The 18,167-nt window shown below is 34.7% G+C and overlaps 2 protein-coding genes across 2 annotated transcripts; both read left to right on the top strand.

Annotated features, from left to right (window-relative positions):
* The first annotated feature begins 278 nt into the window (after positions 1–278).
* On the top strand, positions 279–4,640 carry LOC130988627 (uncharacterized). Its single transcript, XM_057912514.1, has 9 exons — positions 279–621; positions 1,518–1,644; positions 1,786–1,886; positions 2,015–2,140; positions 2,252–2,372; positions 2,476–2,560; positions 3,529–3,642; positions 3,780–3,819; positions 4,261–4,640. Exons 1-9 carry the CDS (start codon positions 442–444, stop codon positions 4,411–4,413), a joined length of 1,047 nt encoding a protein of 348 aa, XP_057768497.1. The 5' UTR covers positions 279–441; the 3' UTR covers positions 4,414–4,640.
* Positions 4,641–8,627: 3,987 nt separating this feature from the next.
* LOC130988626 (uncharacterized) lies at positions 8,628–10,369 on the top strand. Its single transcript, XM_057912513.1, has 3 exons — positions 8,628–8,983; positions 9,095–9,324; positions 9,614–10,369. Exons 1-3 carry the CDS (start codon positions 8,647–8,649, stop codon positions 9,899–9,901), a joined length of 855 nt encoding a protein of 284 aa, XP_057768496.1. The 5' UTR covers positions 8,628–8,646; the 3' UTR covers positions 9,902–10,369.
* Positions 10,370–18,167: the final 7,798 nt, after the last annotated feature.

Raw genomic sequence — 18,167 nt, 5'->3', positions numbered from 1 at the left:
CAAGAGAAAAGGGCAAGGACGTGGATAATTTCGTATATTGTATGACATAAAAATTTTGATACTAGTATAATATTAATAAATAATTAACTTTAAATATAAAAAATTCTTTAAAATAATTATTTTTTAATAAAGATTAAATTTTAAATATAAAAAATACTTTAAAATAGCTTTTGTTTTAATAAAAATTACTATGTCTTAGGTGCATCGCGTGGGGGCAAAAGTAGTTGTTTAAAAGTGTTGTTAGAATTCATAAATTTATTTGGGTCTTTTGGTAATATATAGAAAGTTCATTGGCGAAATATGAAATGAAAACAAAAAGCGTGACGGCCGGGAACAAACACGAAGGGGAAGTGCGTCAAGTGTAGACTCGAAAGATCTATAATCCCACTTCTCATTTACCTTGAAGGAGCAACAAACAAACTATTACCGGCTTCAGACAAGATGGGTGGCGGAGATGGAGAGGATCCGCAGAAGTTGAAGCGGATTGCGGCGGCGGCCTACGATTACGACAACGACTCACGCTGGGCGGATTATTGGTCGAATATTCTCTTTCCGCCGCACTTGGCCTCCCGCAACGACGTCGTCAACCACTACAAGCGCAAGTTCTACCAGCGTTACATCGTAAGATCTCTTTTCGATGTGATTTTGCGCCAGGGTTTTATCGGGATTTAATTGTTTTTTCGCCGATTGAACCTTGTTGATTATATTCAAGACTAATCAGGATTTATTTTCGGGCTTAATTTTCGTTGTTTTTTCTTTACTTTCTTACTTGATGCTTTCTTCTAGCGTGGGAATTGAAAAGATATTTAAGATCCTTGCACTGTTCAAGTTATATTTTTCGGTTTTTTTTTTTTTTTGAATATGGTGTGGACTTAATTCCGATGCAGAAATTTTTGGAAATTGAACTATTTTCTTGCTGTATAGCTTGTGAGGTTCCGGTTGTTATCATTTTCGAGCTTCATATTTGCGTCCTCAACTTCCTTCACTGTTTTGATGAGTGTGAAAATGCCCATTTGAGTGTAGTTCGAAGTTATTATTGTCACTAGACTCTAGACATAAATGGTGCCAGAATTGCCTTTTGTGTTGAGTGATAAGTGGGATAATAGAATTATTGCTTGATGTATTTCTATCATGTATGTAAGGCATTGGATTGAGTATTTGAAGGATAAGATGGACAAACAAGTTCAAAATTAATCAATTCATCAATGTAAATGGTAGATTAGCTTAGATTATGTTTATTTATCCATCCTATCACTCAAAGTAAACAACCCATGGGAGTCTTATTTCTCTATGGTCATTTGAGGAGGGAGGGATTTGATATGTAGGGTGCGTTTACTTTGATGGATAAATTTATCATGAGAAGAGGAGAGATAACAAAAATTTATGCCTTCAAATGCCTCCTTTCTTTTCCCACATTTTATACAAAAGAGAAGTTCACCATTTTTCCTTCCTTATTTTCTAGTTCTACTTGATGTTTTTACGCCATGTTTCTTATTTATCTGTTTTTTAATGTTCAGGATCCTGATCTAGTTGTAGAGCCAATGACGACCAGCAGCTCATCCCAGTCGGCAACAACATCAAACCCAACACAGCAATCCTCATCATCAACTGCTCACACCAGTGATACTCGCCAAAGGAGTTCAGGTCTCAGACTCTCAGTCATAATTTCCACCTTTTACCTAGGACGGGATTGAACTTTCACTTTATTTAGTGTTATCAGTCTTATGTTTTTTTGTAGAAGCTAATTATTCTTTGATGTGAAACCTATGGAAAATCATCTTGTAGGGTCCTCTAGTAGAACATCAGGGACCTCAACTACTCCACCTACCAGTTCTACATCGTTGCGTTGGGATCAGCAAACAATTCAATTTTCTGTCAATGCTTGGGTATGTTAGATTCCTTGGTATTGAGATGTGAAAGACTTCATCATCTTTAAGCTGATGGGGTTTGCTGCTAGTTTTGGGGTGGAGTATTGTTTTAGTATTTCATGTTGATTTACATGTTTTATTGGCAGGTCTTAGCCGTGGCAGTCCTTTCAATTTTTCCAATTGTTCCGAGGAATCTCTCAAATCGGGCATACCGGCTTTCCTTTTTTGGGACTGCATGCTCTTCCTTGTATTCATTGTATTCTCTATACGGGGTAATGTTCTAGATTAGCCCATTTCCCAAATATGTAATTGCTAATGCTCTAGATTGTAGACAATTTGTAAGTGCACCATTTGTGCTTGGTATAACTAATCAATGTTTGCAGAAACCTAGAGCATGGAACTTGCAGGCTTTGCAAGTGTGGTTCCAGTCGGTGGTAGTCACCAAAGATTTTATGTACTCAATCTACTGCCTTACCTTCGTCAGTTCACATCTGTGTCTCAAATGTTAGTCTTACCTACTACTTATTTCTGGTATTTCTGTCTTGTGTTGCTTGATATATGATGCTTCTATTCAAGGTAAATAAGTTGGCTATTTAATTCTTGGCAGTTGCTTTACTTCCTATAATGTGCCGGGCCCTTGAATATGTTGCAAAGTTCCTGAGGAGTAACTTTAGTAGATCAACCTTATACAGGTAAGAAAGCCTGTACTTGTCTTGCAGTTGCTCCAAATACACTTTCTTAGCTATAATTGTCCTGTGTCCTGCTTTGCAATGCGAACTTTGAAATAGGATTGGGTAGCTAAATTGTCCTGTGTCCTGACACCTCTTGTAATGAACCATAAATATGATTAAAATGGGCTAGCTATGGGTTGGGTAGTAATATATGGAGGTTATTGTCGGAAAATACCTGAAGTTTGTCAATTTTTTGGTTAATATCATAACGTTTTTTTTATTGCCAGAAAATACATGAATTTAAGATTGATATCGTCCCACGGACGACAATTTCGCCCAAGTTTAAGCAACGCTGCGGACTAGTAATAGGGCAGAATAGGGCAATTTCGCCCAAATTCAATCTGAATAGTTCCATGACTTGTCATTCCTCATTGCGACATTAGATTGAATTTGGATGAAATTGCCCACCGTGGGACGATTCAGAATCAATCTTAAATTCATGTATTTTTTGGCAAAAAAGAAGGTCATGATATAAACTAGAAAATTGGCAAACTCTGGGTATTTTCCAGCAATAACCCCTAATATATTCTTTGTGATAAATACATTAGTGGATGTTTGATTGTCTCGTGAATTGTCTAGTATAGGGAGAAGAAAGGAAAATGTTGGAAAAGCTTAGGTGAATTATATCACATGTTATTTGTTCCTATCCTCAAAGCTTTTACAAGCTAGGATTATGGGGGTTTGTACTCACTAGATTTTAATGAAACTGTAGAGAGTCCTGGCTTTCTAAGTCTCTTGGGTAGCCCTCCCAGCTCTTTGAGCTGTATCCCTAGGGTTATGCCTTAATACCTTGTATATTCTCTTCTGTTTATTTATTTTTTGTTTATCCACCGAAAAAATGGTACAACATTGATGCATGGCACACACTTGTCATTTTGGAAGGCCGTTTCTTGGACATGTTTGTGACTTATTTGGTGGGACTTTTACAGGAAATACTTGGAAGATGCTTGCATTTGGGTAGAATCCAATGCAACTACCCTTAACATCCTCTCCTCACAGGCTGAAATTGGACTTGGGTTCCTTCTGATTATATCTCTGTTATCGTCAGTACTTCTAGTTGCCATTCATTATACATTTACTTCAATTCATATTTGTTTCATAGTTTTTCTCTAAAAATGATAATAAAAACTCCCATTGCTTGCTGTGATATGTTCTTGCTCACCACAAATTTTATCTACAGGTGGCAGCGTAACATTATACAAGCATTTATGTACTGGCAGGTGATAATCTCCCTTTATATTTTATTTCTTTGGGTTTAAGAACTTGTTTTACTACTGGTCAACTTGCAGCTACCAACAGTTTGTATTAAATTTCTCTCCTTTCAAGTCCATGGGTTCTCTGGGTATTGGTGGGACAGATACGTAGGCTCCAGTTCTTATGGTTTTGAGTTTCTAGTAATAGTATATAATGGTTCAATTTATTTCTCTCTTTTTGTCATCCTCATTTAGGAGGCTTTATATAGACTGGCTTTCGGGTTGGTGGTACCTATAGCTGATCTTTGTCGGAGAGATACCGTAATAGTATTCTACTCTGCTATAAAGTGCTAATGTTGTTAACAGGATAGACGGGTTTTTTTTATATATTTTATTCTCGAATGATACTCTGTTAAATCAAAATTGTAAAGAAGCTTTTATAATGTTTGGGATATCTTTCTTTGGCAGCTCCTGAAGCTTATGTACCATGCTCCTGCCACTGCTAGTTACCACCGAAGTGTATGGTCTAACATTTGGCGAACAACGAATCCATTAATCCAGCGCTACGCCCCGTTTTTGAACACTCCAATGGCAACCGTTCAGAAATGGTGGTTAAGGTGAAGTCTTGAGAGGAAGAGATCACTGGGAAAGAAGTAATCTTGAGAAGGCTGATGGCTGTAACAGCCACTCAGACATAGCGATTTGATTCGATAATGTCCACTATTTTGTATTTTTGACTAAAGCAGTACTAAATCTTACTCATCAATGTCAACTAATAATCACTTGAGACTTGGCTTCTTCTATAGTTCCCAGTTACTGATGAATTGACCAGAAGGGATTTTATTCCACTTGGTTCTGTAGCTTTATTTTTACAATCAGTCCTTACATATGGTTTATCGTATCTTTTTTCTTACAGATGGTCACAATTCCTTTGTTCATTTACTGTGACTTGCATTATATTATTAGGGAATTTAGGGGACTTTACTTTGCATGACCATATGATGATATTTTAGCTTGAATTTAAAAAAAAAATAAAAAAATATAACTCGTGTCAGATTTTTTAGTTCGTGTCAGATTTTTTAGTTCGTGTCAGATTTTTTGGGTAGCTAAAATTGATGTGGATCGCCCGAAAGCTGATCTTTATATGTTTAATTTTTTTAAAAATAAATAATCATATTCTTGTAATAAAAATTTATCATATTTTTTAAATCATGACATTTCGCCTTAATTTGGATACAAAAATTAGTGTTATTTTAACGTACGTTTGCATAAAATCTAACTTTAACATTGTTTCCTATATAAATTGTATATAGATTTAATATAAATGACTATCTTTCTTTCACTTTTATATAACAAATGTTTGTTATTAACTGTTGAAAAAATTAAAAACATATTCTACAAGTATCAAAATGTTATTATCGAATTAAAAAGTAAAATATTAAAATGTAAAAATCAATTATTAAGAAAATGTTCAGTTAATCGGGCCAACCCACTCGATTTTCGGGCCAACCCACTCGGGCTCGGACTATTTTCGGTTCGGGCCATTCGGGTTAAAAAATTTTCGGGCTAAAGATTTTCAGCCCTAACTCACCTTTTTTCGGGCTAAAGATTCGGGTCGACCCGTCGGTTTTGGGCTTTTTTGACATCCCTATGTATTATCGTATTATCGATGAGAAAAAGAAAATGAAAATAAAACTAACAACCCTTGCAAACACAAGACGCAAATTAGAGGCCGAGCCTCATCATCAAAATCTCTACAGAGAAAAATCTAGTGAGAAAAATTTTATAAGAGAGAAAAAGATACTCGTCTATTACAACGGGAAATTCAAAAAACAAAAAGTTTTGCCGAATAAAATCCAAATACAAAACACAATAGACACCAAAGGAGCTAGACTCCCCATGGATCCAAACCTCAGCGCACCAAGTATTTGTGAAAAATCGATCGAGCCTGGGCCCCCAATCCATCCTCCAAAATCGCAACATAGTAAAAGCAAAACCAATGCAAAGCTAAAAGGATGAAATAGTTGTTCAAATGCGTCATAAAATAGATGAGGAACAACAACCATTTCTTCTGAAACCAAGCATGTAAACGTTCCATAATCTGCTCGGTAAAATGTCCAAAGTATGTTCAAAACTTATGGAACATCTACAATTGATTCATCACTTTTTTAAATAAATTTAAGGTTCTGAGTTAAATTTTTAATTTTTAAAATTCCGACATTTACAGAGCAAATTCAGGCGAATTGGTCGGGGTGGTCAGTGAATAATCCATCTACATGGTGAGACTACCCACAGTCGTGGTGACACTCATCCAACTCAATCTTATTAAACTTTTTAATAAAATATTTATTTCCCTCTCATCCACCTACACAACCCAACCTATATATTTTTTCTTTTCACTTTATTTTTAATTATCTAATATCTAAAATAAAATATAAATCAAAATCACATATTTATTTATTATATTTAAGAAAATAAAATAAATATTTATTTATTTTTTAAAAAAAATTATAATCATATTATAATTAAACATTGTCATATTACTATAATTGAATGTGAAATTATTAGGAAGAGATGAATTTAATTTGTGTGTGGGAATATAATAAAACTAAGCTACATTTATAGAGTTAAAATTAATAAGAATTTTAATATTTTATTTATAAAAAAATTGTAATTAAATTATATTTATAAAAGAAATTAAACACCAATGAAAATATGCCATGTGGCACAACATAAATTTGGATGGCAGGATGACCTTGGGGCGGCTGAGCTCCCAGGTCACACATTTTTCTTGACTTTCCATTTAATTTATTTTTTTTCATAAAATTTGTCTTTTCTTGGTGACCCCCAACGAGTGTCACCGTTGTGGGTCGTCTGAGGAGGGATGCATAGGAGTTTTTTTGCGTTTTTTGTATAGGTAAATAGGTTATATTTAGAGTAAATATATACCGTTTATCGTTCTAACGTTCAGGTCTTTTTACAATAATGTCTTAAATTGGTATGGAACGTTTCAAACATATTTACAATTAACTCATGACAATCTAAAAAAAATGATTTATTTTCCTTTCCAATTTCTCACAATAGATTCAATTGTTTGTTTTTGTTTTAATCTTTAAACTTTATCTATGCGAACTATATATTTTTCCATATTTCTTGCGTTTCACCCAATTATGCATGTTCACTGGAAATTCAATAAGGAGGATGACTCCGTATGTGTGCTTTTCTTTTTCGGTGATGTTAGTTTATTTAATGAGTTTGCCACCAATATGTAGTTGACATTATAATTTATTTGATGAGTTGCCTAAATGAAAAAAAAAAAAAAATTGTTTTTGAGATTTTCGTTATTTCTATAATTCCACATGAGTAATTGGCTTGGATTTCAGGCTTGCCAGCTTGCAAAATGGGCCCAAATCTGGTAGTCGGAACATAATAGTGAGCTCGTTTGAAAAGCTAGGTACCAATTTGTCAATATAATTTATCTTAGGACATGATTGTAAAAAGGTTCAATTATCTGGATGACAAGTGATATTTACCAAAATATTTAATACTATGATAGATAGTTGGATGATAAGTGCTATTTACCGAAACTAGTAGAGACTAATGTGTATTCACACGGAAAAATAAATTATTTTAATACATAATTTTCTATGAGTGTAAGTTATATTTATTTTATTTTATAATAAATTTATTATTTTAGTATATTTTTTGAACAAATTACTGAATAACGTTTGAAAATAGAAAAAAAGTAATCTAAATTTAATACATAAAAAATAATTTTAATTAATTCAACATCACCTAATTTTGTCGTCATCAGACAAAAAAATGACCAAAAAGAAAAAAAAATTGATATACAATTCATGTTTATTTTCTAGGTTTCATATTTACATAAATAATTTTAATTCCAAGGATTCTAGTAATTTAAACTTCTAATAAAACTAATAAATAAATCTTAAATCATAATATATTTTTAGATTTAATATATTTATAATATATTAAATTATACAATTAACCTTGAATTAAGTATATATGAAAAAATATATAGACAAATAAAAATTTATAAAACAAGGCTCTTTTATAATTGCTATAGATATTTAATATGACATGGCCTCCATTCGAGACATATTTTATGTGTAATGAATGGTTGTGATTGTGTTTTTCAGTTTAAGACTATACGTGTAAAGAGAGAACTTTTTAGTCTGTTCTGGTCTGGATAAAAATTTATTATTAATTGTGGTTGTGTTTTTCAGTTTAAGACTATACGTTTAAAGAGAGAACTTTTTATTCTGTTCTAGTCTGGATAAAAATTTATATTAATTTGATTTGGGTCGATTTACTTTGATGAAATATGAGATAAAATATATATTTTTATTATTTCTCCACCAGTTTTACATATTTATTATAATAATAATAATAAAATCGGAGCAACGTGAAATATTTTTTTGAGCAACTCATTTTCCTCCAATATTGAACAATATTATCTTTCGATAGTGATGTGAAATAATTTCTCATTTTTTCATCTCTATTAAATATAAATTAAAAATTAAAAAAATAATATTTTCTCATTTTTTTTCATTCATAATTTTTCAAGGTAAAATTTTATAATCAAGCTAAACGCACCCTTATTTTTATAATCAATTTCTCCTAGCTAGCATCATCAGACAATTACTCTTGGAAACCAATCTAGATTGACGTGGCAGTTTGTGCATCGAGTATTGCCCAAATTATGGTTAATGCACGCATTATCAAAAATGACATCCTATTTTCCCATGTGCTTTTTTTGGCCTATAAAAGAACCTCTACTTTATACCATAATAAACTCAAAGCTAAAACCTAAACCCTCCTATCAAAAACAAAATGACGACTAAAATCCCTCACCAATTGGAGCCATGGTCTCAACTCAAGGGCAAAATCGTCATGATCACCGGCGCCTCCTCCGGTATTGGCCTCGAGTTCTGCGTTGACCTCGCCAAGGCCGGCTATAGAATCGTCGCCGCCGCACGTAGAATCAACAATCTCAACTCTCTTTGTGATCAAATAAACAAAATAGACGTCCCGACTGACGTTTCGTGTCGAGCTCTCGCGGTGGAGCTCGATGTCACGGCCGGCGGCCCGACCATCTGCGAGTGCGTGGACAAAGCTTGGGATGCGTTTGGGCGCATAGATGTTTTGATCAACAATGCTGGTGTTAATGGTAGGTCTTTCTTTTTTTAAATTATACGTTTGAAAATTTAGATAATGATATATTTTACATCCTGAATACTATAATAAACCTCTAGTGCTTTTTGCGTCAAACTATATATAGGGATTAAGGCAACATCAATAGAGATGTCGGAGGAGGAATGGGAAAATGTGGTGAAAACAAACTTTAAAGGCTCTTGGTTGCTCTCCAAGTACGTCGGAGCACGGATGCGAGATAGCGGCCGCGGCGGCTCAATCATCAACATCTCATCAGTTTTTGGCCTAAATCGCACACAATATCGCGGTAGTCTTGCCTATAGTTCCTCGAAATCTGGCCTTGATTCTATGACCAAGGTAGGTTTCAATGCTCTTATCGAGGTGTTGGTCACATATACTCTCTGTGTCCCATAAAAACATGCATATTTTTTCCTTTTCGTCGTCCCATAAAAATATGCATAGCCCATTTATAGTAATAATTCTCCCACTAAACATCACAATCAATGTAGGACCCTTTCTCCACTCACACTACATTTGATAGGATTTCTTAAAATCCGTGCAGTCTAATACTATACATGTTTTCATAATTTTATTAAACAGAGGAAGTATGATATATCATTGTTTTATTATGTATATATCTGAATAGGTTATGGCACTCGAGCTTGGTGATTACAATATTAGGGTGAATTCAATCGCACCATCATTGTTCAGATCCGCGATGACTGAAAGTTTATTTCGACAGAGTAATTATAAGTTGGTAAAAAATATGGTGGAAAATTCAGTTCCACTGAGAACACATGGAACCATTAATCCAGCATTGACATCTGTGGTTCGTTATTTGATTCATGATTCTTCCAGCTACATCTCGGGCAATATCTTCATCGTTGATGCCGGTGGATCTCTCCCAGCTTTTCCCATTTTTTCTTCACTTTGATATTTGATCATTAGTCATAGGTTTTCCGGTGTTTAAGATTATGAAATAACACTCACTATTTGATACCGTCGTTTAAGTTAATACTGTTCGTCATGTAATGATTTAATTGAAATTTGTTCCACATTAGATGCAGTGCTACTAAGTTGATATGTATTTCATTTCCTACAAACTATGATACTATATCTCAAGTAATATTTTTTTTATTCGACCCAAACCTAACCAGAACCCAAACCAATGACCTGTTATTTGGGGTGGAGCCATTAATTAAGAGCATCTCCAATGGTAATTCTATAATATAGAGTCCTTCACTCTATTGTAAATGTTAAGTATGACAACAGAATAAAGCGTGTTTACGACTTCTATTAATGGTGTTTTAATACTAACTGTTTTTAGTTAGTTAATATAGCCGTTGGAGGCCGTTTTGAGTGCTGCATCTGTTCCAAGCTGGATCAGTTTATAGGGAGTTTTTTACTTTCTTTTGTAACACACGACACATGTGTAAGAGCAGAGACGTATGCACGTTTCCCAGTATGGGGGCACGTGCCCCCACAACTATTTTTTTTAATTATTATTAATTATATATGTATATATATATATATATATTTATATAAGTTTTATTATATCACAATCCTAAATCCCAAACCAATATGTGCCCCCAATTCTTTATTATTTTTATTAATTAACTATGTTTATTTATATGATTATATCTCAAATTCTCCCAAATTTTATTATTCTCTCCGTCTCATAATAAATATATACATTTTTTTTGTTCCATAATGATGAGGAGTAAATACTTATCAGTGCATGTTATTATTTTACACCTCCATTTATTTATTAACTAACATTTCCTTATTGTATAGAACCAAGAAGGACTGTGCAGATTGTTGGAAATTTAAAGGCATGCGTAGACTTAGCTGGCGCCAAAGAGTTCCTTCCTGCGCAGACTTAGTTGACATTGAAGAGTTGTTCCTGCGCAGACTCAGTTGGCATCGAAGAGTCCTTCCTACGCGGATTCAACAGATATCAAGAAGATTTTAATTTATCTCTGCTGGTAGTTGGAAAAGCTGCAAATCCGTTAGTGAAAGGACGAATCGCAAGAGATAACGACGGCCACCAACTTTTCTGCACGAGGAGTACGTGAGATATCAAAAAGACTAGTGTACCCTTCTTCTTTGTAAACTTTATAAATACTCGTGTAGTTCATTGTAAAGAGGGGAATTTTGGAGAAATAAAAAGTATAAGTATTCCTCGTGTTCTTCAAGGCTCTTTACTTCCTGAATCGTCTTGGTGCTCCTGAGTTTTGACTATTCAGGTTATTACGATATGGTAGAGGTTTTTGTTTCACCACATAGCAAATGTATACTTTCTAAAAAAAGAAAGTGAGTTCCATAAATTTTTTTAATCTTTTTACCCTTTAATCATATACATCTCATCTCACAAGATAAAAGTGGGCTCTACTACTACTTTTTATTTATTTTTTTTAATTATCTCCATCTAAATTCTCGTACCGAGAAAAAAGTAGACACTTATTATGGGACGAATGTAGTATATCCTACTATTCCTAACCCAAACCCCAAATCAACGTAATTTTTTTCAACATATTTTATATATATAGTTTTGTGCCCCTGTAACAAAAAAATTATGAATCTGTCCCTGCGTGAGAGAGCTTAAGATTAAGAGAGATTGAAAAAGAGAAGAAAAGTTCTTCGAGAGTTTTTCAGTATTGATTTCTTGAGTGTTCTAGTATCTGAGTGAATTCATCCATAATCAATAAACGTTCGGTTGACTCTCCGTGGATGTAGATTCGAAAGAATCAAACCACGTAATTCTCCGGTGTTCATTTTTAGTTTTCTTCGATTTCAGTTGCTCGATCTGTTCTTGGTTGATCTCGACCGAAGTTGAATTTGTTCTTCACAGATTGGCGCTGTCTGTGGAAAATGAGATCCATGACATCATGCCTTCGGAAAATATGGGGGCGGAGAAGTTCTCCGGCGAGAACGACTTTGGGCTTTGGCGTATAAAGATGAAAGCATTGCTGGTGCAGCAAGGTTTGGGCGCAGCTCTTAGAGGTGTTAAGGATTTTGTTGCTGATGTAACAAATGAGAAGAAGGAGAAGATTATGGAGAGAGCCCATAGCACCATAATTCTCTGTCTATCGGATAAAGTTCTCCAAGAAGTTTTAAAAGAAACAAATGCAGCTGGTGTATGAAAGAAATTGGAGCAGCTCTACATGACAAAGTCTTTTACCAATAAGCTCTATATGAAACAACGGTTGTATTCATATAGATTCTCTGAAGAAATGAACATTGGTGAATAGCTTGATGATTTCAACAAGTCTTTGGATGATTTGGAAAATATAGATGTGAAATTGGCAGATGAGGATAAGCTTATCATCCTCCTCAATGCTCTGCCAAAATCTTTGGAAAACTTGAAAGATACAATGATTTTTGGTCGAGAGAATACAATATCTCTTGAGGAGGTGCAATCGGCACTAAGAGCAAAGGAACTCCAAAGGCTGTATGATGAAAAACCAGACTCACTCGCAGAGGGTCTGAACATCAAGAATGCCAAGTTTGGCAAATGAAAGAAAAATGGATCAACAACAAAGGCTTCAGGGAAAGAAAAATGAAAGGATGGTGATGCAAAAGAAACTAGAAAGTGATGAGGAGTAAAATATGCACTAGCGTTGTGCACCCGAGGGGGCGCTCTTGGGACAGTTTAGCTCAGAAGCCCACTTTGACAGCTATGTCAAAGTCTAGCTATGACAGATTCCACCAGTGGCCTCCATCTATGACAGATTCCACCGATGGCTTCCAGCTATGACAGATTCCACCGATGGCCTCCAGCTATGCCAAATTCCACTGGTGATCTCCAGCTATGACGACTCTAGCCATGTCAATGATTTGGGCCTTATCACACTGTTTTATGGGCTTTAGGGCTAGGCCCAGCTAGTCATCTATAAATAGGGCTCTTATGCATAGAAATGGGGGATGGATTCTAGCTCTTCACTTGTACTTGTAACTTTTCTCCAATAATGAAAACTTTATCATTTTACCGCTTTATCTAATTTTATTTGTGAAAATTATTTATGAACTCATCAGAAAGTGCCATCACTACAAGAAACTGGGGCATCTTAAAAATAATTGCTATGCATGGAAGAGGAAACAATCTGAAAATGATCAGAAACAACCTAACACTGCAGATTGCACAGAGAATCTAGGAGAAGTAGAGATGCTAAATGTTGTTGATAAGCATATGGATAATTCATGGATAATGGATTCTGGTTGTAGTTTCCATATGTGCCCCTACACATAATGGTTTACAAACCTTGAGTAGCAAGAACTTGGATCAGTTTTGCTGGGTAACAACCAAGTTTGTAAATGAAGGGGATAGGAAGCATTAGATTGAACCTACATGGCAACACTATCAAGGTGAGACATATCCCTCAACTGAAAAGAAACTTGATATCTCTGGCAATGCTGGAATCCAATGAATATAGTTTTCAGTCAAAAGATGGTTGTATGAATGTTCTAAAGGGATCAACACTTGTTTTGAAGGGCATAAGAAAGAATAACATGTACCATCTTCTTGCTGAGACAGTGATAGGGAATTCTGATGTAATCAGTAATGGTAATACTGTCATTTGGCATAAAAAATTGCGACATGTGGGTCAGAAGGGTCTCACTGAATTGGCAAAGCAAGGTTGTCCAACTGTGAGCAATGCATCCTCAGCAAATCAAAGAAGTCACCATTCTCAATTGGGAAGCACACATCAAAAGCACCATTGGAATATGCCCATTCAGACCTATGAGGTCCTACAAGATCATAAACCAATGGTGGAGGCAGGTGTTTCTGAAAAGATTGGATAAGAAATAAGAGTGATACTTTTAATAAATTCAAAGATTGGTGCCAAGAAGTAGAACTTGAAAATGAATCTATTTTAAAGTGTTTAAGGACAAATGATGGACTTGAGTTTTTATCTGTAAATTTTCAAAAAATTTGTAGATAAAGGCATCCGAAGACATAGAACAGTGCCTGGTACACCACAACAAAATGGTGTGGCCAAATGCATAAATAGAACTATACTTGAGAGAATTAGATGCATGTTGTTTGAATCTGGTTTCCCTAAGAGATTTTGAGGTGAAACAGCTAGCACTGCTGCTTATTTGATTAATAAATGTCAATCATCTGCTACTGGTTTCAAAACCCCAGATGATATGTGGTATAATTCTATAGGAAATTACTCTCATCTAAAAGTTTTTGGATGTATGGCCTATGCCCACATCAAGCAAGATAAGCTTGATCCTAGAGCAATCAAGTGTGTGATGTTTGGTTATCAAAAGAGAGTTAAAGGCTATAGGTTATAGTGTATTGAACCAGGAAACAATAAGATTGTCATAAGTAGGGATGTGACCTTTGATGAAAGTAACATGCCATTTCTGAATACCTCGAGCAAGATGAGAAATTCTGCAAACAAGGAAAATATGGAAACACGGGTTAAGGTGGAGCTTGATGTCAAAATTCAAGAAGATGATGTTGATATTGATGAAGACTCAAGTGGGGAAATAGATAATTCTGGAAGTCAAAATCTGAGGGGTTATCAACTTGCAAGAAATAGAGTTAGAAGAGCTATAAAGCCACCAACAAGATTTGCAGAAGTTGATCTCATACACTATGCATTCTGCACAGCTGAGGAGCTGGAATACAATGAACCAAAGACATACAATGAAGCTGTGAATGGCCCTGAGAAGGAAGAATGGATTAAGGCTATGAAAGATGAACTGCAATCTCTATGCAACAATAAAACTTGGATCTTAGTAGAAAGACCAAGAAATCAGAAGCTTGTGAGTTACAAGTGGATCTTCAAGAAGAAGATTGAAGTTACAGCTAAAGGATAACATATCATATTCAAAGCTCATTTAGTTGCTAGAGGATTTACACAAAGGAGTGGGATTGATTACAATAAAATCTTCTCACATGTGGTAAAACATTGTTCTATAAGACTTGTTTTAGCTTTTGTTGCACAAAAGAATATGGAGCTGGAACAACTTGATGTCAAAACAACTTTCCTCCATGGGGATCTTGAGGAGACAATTTACACGCAGCAACCTGAGGGATTCATAACACCAGGTGATGAAACAAGGTTTGTTTACTCAAAAAATCCTTATATGTCCTGAAACAAACATCTAGACAATGGTATCTTAAATTTGATGAATATATGCATGACATATGCTATGTGAAATCTCAATATGATAGTTGTGTATATATGAAGAAAATGGGAGAATCCGATATGTCTTATCTGTTGTTATATGTTGATGATATGCTCATTGCTAGTAATGACATAAATGAGATTCAAAATCTAAAATCCAAACTACAAGATAGGTTTGAGATGAAGTTCTTAGGAGAGGCTAGGAGAATCCTATGTATTGATATCAGGAGAGATAGGGTAGAGGTTTGCTATGGCTAACACAAAGTGATTTTATTCATAAGGTATTAAAAAAGTTTAATATGCATGAATCCAGAACTGTATCAATCCTCTAGGACAACACCTGAAACTCTCAGATACTCAAAAACCACAGAATGATGATGACAGAATAGAAATGATTAAAATTCCTTATGTTAATGTAGTATGGAGTATTATGTACACCATGATATGCACTAGGCCAGATCTATCCTATGCTATAAGTGTTGCAAGCAGGTACATGTCTGATCCAGGGAGATATCACTGGGATGCTCTTAAGCGGATACTCAGGTATATGAAAGAAGCCATGAATATGGGAATTATGTTAAAGAATAATGACAAATTTCAAGGAGATCCATTGATAGGGTATGTAGATGCTGATTATGCAACCAGTCTAGACTCCAGGAAGTCACAAACGGGGTATGTTTTCACACTTTATGGCACAACAATCAATTGGAAATCTACATTGCAATCATTGGTAGCTTTGTCCACCACCGAAGCTGAATAAATGACCATGACTGAGGTTGTGAAGGAAGAAAAATGGCTTAAGGGAATTATCTCTAAACTGGGAATATTTCAAGAGTCAGTTGAAGTGAGGTGTGATAATCAAAGCGCAATACATTTGGTGAAGCATCAAGTGTTCATGAATGCTCAAAACACATTGACATGAGACTTCATTTTGTAAGAGATGAAGTCAATAAGGGTGCTGTAAAAGTTGTGAAGCTATCTACAGAAGAAAACGCTGCAGACATGTTGACAAAATCATTACCTGTTGCAAAGTTCAAACATAACCTTGATTTGGTGTTTGTTGTGAATTGCTGATCATTTCTTGTGGGAAGCTCTGTAGTGGAGATGGATTGAGGAGAAGTCATATGATTGTTTGTTGGTTTTGATTCTGGTGTCAAGATGGAGATTGTTAAGAATGACAACAGAATAAAGCGTGTTTACGACTTCTATTAATGGCGTTTTAATACTAACTGTTTTCAATTAGTTAATATAACCGTTAGAGGCTGTTTTGAGTGTTGCTAGCCTGCTGCATTTGTTCCCGGCTGAGTCAATTTATAGGAGGTTTTCTACTTTCTTTTGTAACACATAACACATGCGTGAGAGAGCTTAAGATCAAGAGAGACTGAAAATGAGAAGAAAAGTTTTTGAGAATTTTTCAGTATTTATTGCTTGATTGTTCTTGTATCTGAGTGAATTCATCCATAATCAATAAACGATCGATTGACCCTCCATGGACATAGATTCGAAAGAATCGAACCACGTAATTCTCTGGTGTTCATTTTTAGTTTTCTTCGATTTCAATTGCTCGATCTGTTCTTGGTTGATCTCGAGCAAAGTTGAATTTGTTCTTCACAAATTGGCGCCGTCTGTGGGAAGTGAGATCCATGACATCATGCCTTCGGCAAATATGGGGGCGGAGAAGTTCTCCGGCAAGAACGACTTTGGGCTTTCGCATATAAAGATGAAAGCATTGCTGGTGCAGCAAGGTTTGGGCGCAGCTCTTAGAGGTGATAAGGGTTTCGCTGCTGATGTAACAAAGGAGAAGAATGAGGAGATTATGGAGAGAGCGCATAGCACCATAATTCTCTGTCTATCAGATAAAGTTTTCCGAAAAGTTTCAAAAGAAACAAATGCAGCTGGTGTATGGGAGAAATTGGAGCAGCTCTACATGACAAAGTCTTTTGCCAATAGGCTCTATATGAAACAACGGTTGTATTCATATAGATTCTCTGAAGAAAGGAGCATTGGTGAACATCTTGATAATTTCTGATGGGACGGGCGGAAATGGAAAGTGTGATACTTTCTTATGGAACGGAGTGAGTACTCTTTTATATAATATTTATTTATTTTGTGTGTTTTTAAGAAAAAATAAGTTGATACCATGTTTTGTGTTTTACATATTTTTTTAATTATAATACTTTAGTGTGTAGTATAAATGTGCAGAAAAATCCGTCTAAAAAAAGGCGAAGACAAATATTTTGATTCATTTTATAACCTTTTAAAAATAACAAAAAATTATGTTAATTTTAAGATAATTTTATAGATGAATAACTAGTTATATATAGTAAAATTAAAATTTCAAATGTGGCTTTTTAATTATGTTTGTGTATGAAAATATTTATTTATTTATTATAATGCGTAATACTCTATAATAATAATAATACGTAATTTTTATTATCAAATAATTTTTAATTGTTTAATAAGAATAATTATCATTACATTTTATATAAAGTTGAACATTTATATTTTTAAATTAAAATTTTTATTTTATAAATAATGTTGATTATTTTATTTTATTTTTAAAACATATTTTACATTTAATTAAAATTTAATTCGATATAATATTTATACTCCTTATTTATTTAAGGGTTAATTACGCCAAAACTCATGAACTATACCCCAATTTCCAAACTTTTCATGAACTTTTTTTTTTATCAGTAATTCTTTGAATTTAAGGGGTTGAACAAATTTTCCATACTTTTTTCTTCGGTGAAGCTCTGACTTGACCTGTCGTCTATGTGGTAATACCGAGCTTACATGGCGCCTACTTGGACTAAAAATTTGACATTTGAAAAAAAGTACAAAAAATAAAATAAAATATCATTCTCTTCCCCACCAGAGGATCGCCGGCAACCATGGCTCCCTCCAGCCATTACAGCCGCCACCACAAGTGGCTGCTCCTCCATCGCCGTCGTCCTCACGCCGTCGACCTTCGCTACATCATCCACTGCCGCCTCTCTTCCCCACCACACCTCTCTCTGTGCCGCCTCTGAGAAGCTTCGCCGTCGTAGTTTTATT

This window comes from Salvia miltiorrhiza, chromosome 6, assembly GCF_028751815.1.
Source record: "Salvia miltiorrhiza cultivar Shanhuang (shh) chromosome 6, IMPLAD_Smil_shh, whole genome shotgun sequence".
Classification (NCBI taxonomy): domain Eukaryota; kingdom Viridiplantae; phylum Streptophyta; class Magnoliopsida; order Lamiales; family Lamiaceae; genus Salvia; species Salvia miltiorrhiza.
The sequence above is the reverse complement of the archived record's forward strand: the minus strand, read 5'-3'. Positions and strand labels throughout refer to the sequence as shown.

Bases quoted from the DNA above. Each gene is read 5' to 3' on its own strand.
- LOC130988627 (XM_057912514.1), top strand. From the start codon at position 442: ATGGGTGGCGGAGATGGAGAGGATCCGCAGAAGTTGAAGCGGATTGCG. The intron at 2,373-2,475 runs GTTAGTCTTACC...AATTCTTGGCAG, and splicing joins TTCACATCTGTGTCTCAAAT to TTGCTTTACTTCCTATAATG. The intron at 3,820-4,260 runs GTGATAATCTCC...TTTCTTTGGCAG, and splicing joins AAGCATTTATGTACTGGCAG to CTCCTGAAGCTTATGTACCA.
- LOC130988626 (XM_057912513.1), top strand. From the start codon at position 8,647: ATGACGACTAAAATCCCTCACCAATTGGAGCCATGGTCTCAACTCAAG. The intron at 8,984-9,094 runs GTAGGTCTTTCT...AACTATATATAG, and splicing joins CAACAATGCTGGTGTTAATG to GGATTAAGGCAACATCAATA. The intron at 9,325-9,613 runs GTAGGTTTCAAT...ATATCTGAATAG, and splicing joins GCCTTGATTCTATGACCAAG to GTTATGGCACTCGAGCTTGG.